General features: G+C 38.7%; 1 protein-coding gene across 1 annotated transcript; it reads left to right on the forward strand.

The window, feature by feature from the left end:
* The first annotated feature begins 1,957 nt into the window (after window positions 1-1,957).
* Window positions 1,958-4,165, forward strand: LOC124378237 (thymosin beta-11-like). The gene is made up of 3 exons (XM_046837798.1): window positions 1,958-2,102; window positions 2,908-3,020; window positions 3,203-4,165. The coding sequence occupies exons 2-3, from the start codon at window positions 2,921-2,923 to the stop codon at window positions 3,232-3,234; spliced, it is 132 nt and encodes a 43-aa protein (XP_046693754.1). The 5' UTR covers window positions 1,958-2,102; window positions 2,908-2,920; the 3' UTR covers window positions 3,235-4,165.
* The last annotated feature ends 2,059 nt before the right edge of the window (window positions 4,166-6,224 follow it).

The raw sequence follows: 6,224 nt of genomic DNA on the forward strand, positions 1-6,224 counted from the left end.
TTCATACAATTATAATAGATTTATATATTTGATCCAACATACACGTACATGTAATACCTTAGTCATGTGCAATAGTGGATGTAGATGTCGTGAAATATATTTATATTTACACACACACACACACACACACACACACGTATATATTTATACTTATTTATTTATACACACATTAAATATACATGTTTTATATATATATATATATATATATATATATATATATATATATATATATATATATATATATAAATAAACGCTCGATTTGTGTTTATTTGAAGTGACTATGTGCACGTTAAATATGTAAAAAATGTTAAATATGCTAAATTAACAACCTAATTTCCCCTCACTGTGTGGCTATTTCAAGACATCTACATATATGACATATTGTCATTTTTTTTTCTAAGATAGCAGTGTCTCACACCCTCACATACTGTAGCACTCCCCTGCCAGTATCATTGTTGGGAGCCACTGTGTAAATACTGGGATTTTTTTTCTCTCCTGAGGTCATTGCTGTTTTTCTACACAAAGCTGAGAGAGAAACCATTGTGTACGTGCTTTGTGCGAAAGAATAATGAGTCACTTTTGCACTTAATGAAGTCACCAGTTAGACATTTTGCACTAATGAGTGAGATGAGTAGAGGAAGACCGATACATTGTGCATAGCAGCATATGAGTTTAGAGTCAGAAAGGAGAACCAAGTGCCTCTAACCATAACTCCAGAGTCCCCTGATCTGTGGGGTCAATCTGATCACCTCAGTCCTCCTGCTAGCACAAAGTATTGGGACACCTGAACTTTTCTGCCATATGTGTTTCTTCTTCAAACTGTTACCACAAAGCTGGAGACACTCACTTGTATAGGATCTCTTTGGATGCGATACAATAAAATTTTGCATTCACTTAAACTTGGAAACCCAAACCTGTTCCAGCATGGTAATGCCCCTGTGCACAATGTGAGCTCCATGAAGATATGCTGTGCATGGTTTGTAGTGAGAGATCTTGTGTGGCCTGCTATAGAGCTCTGATCTCATCCCTATTGAATACGTTTGGGATGAATGTGAACGCTGACTGCACCCTAGGCCTCCTCATCTCACCTACATCAGTACCTGACTTTACTAACGCCCTTGTGGCTGATTAACACAAATATCCACAGGCGCACACCAAAATCTAACGGAGCATCTTCACAAAAGAGTGGAGAGAATTGTAAGAGGAAATTGGGACTACATGTGGAATGCATTGCTCAGAAAATCACACCTTATGACCAGGTGTAGTGCAAAATCTAGTGTATTGTATCTAGTGTTTCTGTGTGGGGAAGCCTGTTTTTTTTCCAGTAAGCGAATGTCTACACTAAATTTTCCAAAGATGAGAATAACTGGTTGTGTATGGCATCCTATGGTAGACTGGCTAAACCTAGACAGCCGTTACATCCTCACACTCAAGATCCGGATCCACTAAGTGCTATCACCTGACCAAAATAAATCAGCTATTGAAGTTGATGATGATGATAATGGTGATGGTGCACATTTGCTCTTTTCCTGAGATCATTTCTCAGCTGTCATGTCTGACAAACCCAATCTTGATGAGATCACTAGTACTGGACATTGGAGCTTTTATATAAATAATGCAAGCAATAAAAAATGTGGTAAAAATGTAACGTAAAAATTACTCATTTGATGGGTGAACATCATAAAAGAGACATTTCTTGTACAAGGTCCCTCAGAAAGTAGCACAAAAAAAAAAAATCAAAAAGATGATTAGCAGTAGTGACCACCAGGTGGCGTCTGGAAACTTTTTTTTTTTATTCTAGCTCAAAATAAAGCTCATAAACAGCCGACAGTAAATTTTGTACCATTCAGTATAAACAATTGGGTTTTTAACACTTGTGTCAGTGGACATCTTGTTGAAATGTTGATCAAATATAAAGATCCGTAGTGTTGAGCGGATGATCATATGAAGTCAGTTGATCCTGTTACAAGGCGGGGTCTTCGGAGTGACGTCACTGTCTCATTTGCATACCCCTCTGCATATATTGGGCTCTGCGCAGTGGCGCGCCACATTGCTGCAACCCCGAGATATCCGAAATCGCAAACGCTAACTGGTCTACATAGGTATGCATTCTGATTTCTTTCTCCCTTATTATCTAATAGTTGTAGTCATATTTGTGCACGGTGGTACAGATTGATTTTTTTTAATCCCTATAATGTGATGCATTTTAATTTTTTTTCTTCAAAAGAGTAGAGGAATGTATATGTGACGAATGACGGATGTTTCCATTTTAATCTCGCTATAATGTTACATCCGGTTTTATTGTGCGTGCAAATGTGTAAATGTGATCCGCTGACACGTTTCCTTTGTTGCACCTATGGTGCGCCTTTGTGTTGTAGGCTGTTTTTTAATGCATGCTGATTAGTCACTCAGGCGCTTTCTAACTATAAATGCATGAAGAAGATAACAAGACTAGGTTTGTGCATGTGGCAGTAGGGGTTTGGGGTGTGCCAAAAACGTTAGATTGCTTTTTTTTTACTTTTTTTCTTTAGAGATTAACTCCGTATGGGCGGTGGTTCCTTGTGCGCGAGCCTTGAATTCGCAAATCTTTGTGGGCGCACGTGCTCAAAAATGTCTAATAAAAAGGGTTATGCTAATAACTTGTTATTGCATTTGCATGCGTTTTTTGGGTTCTTACGCCATGATTTCGCAGTGATCTGGACATTTTAATTTTTTTTCTGGGTTAATTTTTTTTTCCCAGACGCCATTCAAAAAAGGGTGCGGTTTTGTTCTGTGGTCAGTGCAGTGTGTGTGGATGGACAAAAGCTCACCATGTGTACTGCATAACGTGGTTCAATTAAAAAAAACACTGTAGGTGGATTGAAATGATTTTTCAGAAGAAACAAATTTTTATTTTTTTTTCCTCAGACACTCTGCAATCATGTCTGACAAACCAAATCTGGCTGAGGTCGAGAGCTTCGACAAGAGCAAGCTGAAGAAGACCGAGACTCAGGAGAAGAACCCGCTCCCTTCTAAAGAAAGTAAGGAAGTCCTGTTTTTAAGTTGAAACCATGTTACAGGAGGCTGTGTAGTCTGACAGCCCTGAAAGAGAGGAAGTGATTTCCAGCATGATTGTGCAACATATTAAATTGCGCCTTGCAAAGAACAATGGGTGTGTGCCAAAGCCGTGATGGCATCTAATTACTTTTTTTTGCTTCTGCAGCCATCGAACAGGAGAAGCAGGCGTCATCGTGAAGACCCCACGCTGCCGTCATGCACTGTGCACACCCCCTTTCCCACACATTGCCTTCTTTTTGTTCACTTCTTTTAGCTGTATAACTCTGTAACCAAAATGTAAAAAAAAAAAAAAACACAAATGGGGGGAAAAATACGCTGAAAAGAAAAACCTGAAGATGCCATCAACGTTGGGTGGACCTGAAATCATCCTCCACCAACGGACAAGACGAAAAACCATCCACCCACCCCCTTTTCCAAACCAGCAATGAAAGAGGGCTTCTAACCCTTGGCGCATGTAACTTGGATCCATCTGGCTTTCATGGCCTTGGCCATTGGCGTTTGACAGAAGAGGGGCAAAGGACAAAGGGGGTGTGGCTTTGGAATGTGGACATTCCCTAAATTTTCATTGACCAATCTGGGTATGGCTTTGTCAACGTGTGACCAGCTTACTAATTTGTGGCGTTGCATTTATTTTCTTTTTTTTTATTGAGAAATTGAGTTTTATGGTAAAATGCACAATTTGGTTTTGTAAGTCATCAATGATCTACCTTCTTGTTAGTGCTGTTCCAAGCAAATCTTTTTTGATTGACCCAAAAGAGGAAGTGGTGGAATTCACCTAGATGGGGATATATTCCTAAGGCACGAGGGTTTTTTTTTTTTTTTTTTTTTTTAAACCGATTGTACCTTTTTTTTTTTTTTTTGTAGTACGTGTGGTTTTTTGTTTTGGGGGGTTGCTTTTTGTTTTGCACCCAATCTCAATTGTCCTGTTGTATGGAAGCTGTTAATTCTGGAAATGAAATATTCCATATTGCTTTCAAGTGTTGACAATTTTTTTTTTTTTTTCCTCCTTGGGTTTCTGTAAGCCTCAGCAAACCATGTTATTTTGCCACAAACCCATTCTCAAAAATGGAAAAAGGAACGTGTTGTAATAAAGCCTTTGTTATCAAAATGGTTTTCTGCTGTTTTTCACTACACTCTGACACCAGGAATTTAAGGCATGTCCGGGTTTTTAACGCAGCAAAAATGTAGTGATAAATCCACAGCAAGGGCAACAGTTGCTAAATTGTAATGTAAAGGTGAACTGCTCACTGGACTATACAGATATCCAAGAGTGCAACTCTTCATGATTACAAGCCTGTTTCCTAGGATGGTTTATCTGGAAAGCATTAGAGTAGTTTTTCTATGATGTTCTACATTATGATTCAGCTCAGTCCAATTCTATGAAATCCCTAAATTAGTTACAGCCAGAATTGCTGCTTTATGACTTATAAACATAAGTGAATTTTGATCTATAGAGTATGACCAAGACTGATCCTGAAGTCTCTTGCTTGAGGAGTCAACATCAATGTTATGTCTAGCTTTTTATAATTTACCATCAATCTCAATTTGCCTCAATTTGTCATTTTCTTCTTACTTTTTAAATGGTAGCCTAGCAGTTAGCAGCTTTAACTCCCCCTGCAAGACCCAACAGCTAATTAGCTAATTTGTAAATTAACAATTCATTTATATAGTTTTTCCAGGCCATGTTATCAAACTCCAGCCTCTTCTCTATGGCTGGCTAACTAGTAAAAATCAAATGTACTATGAAACAGGAAATGCTATGTTACTAGAATCATACAAAAATATAGTAACTAGCTAGCTAATAATGTTTACCTTGAAACAATTTTAGCTAAATAATGATTGAGAATTTCCCAAAACAAAGCTATCCGATGTTGGAAGTACAGTAGGTGTGATGTTTGGGTGTGATCTAGTTGTAGAATTATGTACAGTATCTCAAAAGCAACTATTTTAGTATTTTGTCTCAAGGGAAAAAACTATAGAAATAAAACTTGGATATATTTAAGAGCAGGCGCCCCCAACACTGGATCATTTGGCTGCAAAGAAAAAATGTCATGGTTAAAATTCTAGTAAATTTTTTTAGTTAATTAGTTAGTCTTCTGGATCTTATTTAAAAAACGACTGTTCCGCCCTCACCTCACTACTGCACTTGACTCTGGCACGCCATTTCACGCATCAGCGACACAAGCTAACCCTTGAAAAAAATTACCCAAAAACAATATTCACTGTAGAGCTTTTTCAGGAAGGAACGAGCAAACGATGGGACAGCAGAAGGGTCACAGACTGCCAGCAAAAAGAAAGTTGCATTTAAAAAGAAAACACCAAGATTCCTACCCAAGTTACAGGTTCATCGCAACAGGTTATACACAAGCTCCACACATGCTATGCATAATTTGCAGTGACTGACTAGCCATAAAACACTCAAAACTGCTTCACCACATTGAGACAAAACACCCTGCGTTAAAAGACAAGTCCTTGGATTTTTTTTAGAGAAAGAAACGTGAACATGAAGGACAAAAACAGTCATTGAGGGCCACCACTTCAACAAAGGTGTCTGCGCTGAAAGCATTATTCTTAGTTGCGGACCGCATTGCTAAAGCTAAGGAGCCCTTTACTACTGGGGAAGAATTGATTCTGCCTGCTTCTAAGGACATTTGCAGTAAACCTTTTGGAGAGGCTGCGGTGAAAAAGGTAGCAAATGTCCCCTTTTCGGCTAGCACCATGACAAGAAGAATTGATGAAATAGCGGAGGAAGTTGAGGCACAGTTGTTAGAGAGGATAAATGAGTCACCGTGGTACACAATTCAGGTGGACGAATGTACTGATTTTGACAACAAGCAATATTGCTCGTTTTTGTGGGATCTATTTTTCATGATGATGTGCATGAGGATTTGTTATGTGCACTACTTTTGCCAACTTACACCACAGCTGCAGAACAATTTAAGTCCTTACATATCAATTTACAATTACATATTAGGAAGACTTAAATTGGTCGTTTTGTGTCGGCCTATGTATGGATGGAGGCTCTTCTCTGTTCTGGCACCAAGGTGGTGGAATGAACTTCCCCTAGATGTCCGTATAGCGGAGTCCCTTGCTATCTTCAAGCGACGGTTGAAGACCTACCTCTTCCTGAAACACTTAAATTAGCCCTTTCCCGGTTTGCTTTGTAG

Source organism: Silurus meridionalis, chromosome 24, assembly GCF_014805685.1.
Source record: "Silurus meridionalis isolate SWU-2019-XX chromosome 24, ASM1480568v1, whole genome shotgun sequence".
Lineage (NCBI taxonomy): Eukaryota > Metazoa > Chordata > Actinopteri > Siluriformes > Siluridae > Silurus > Silurus meridionalis.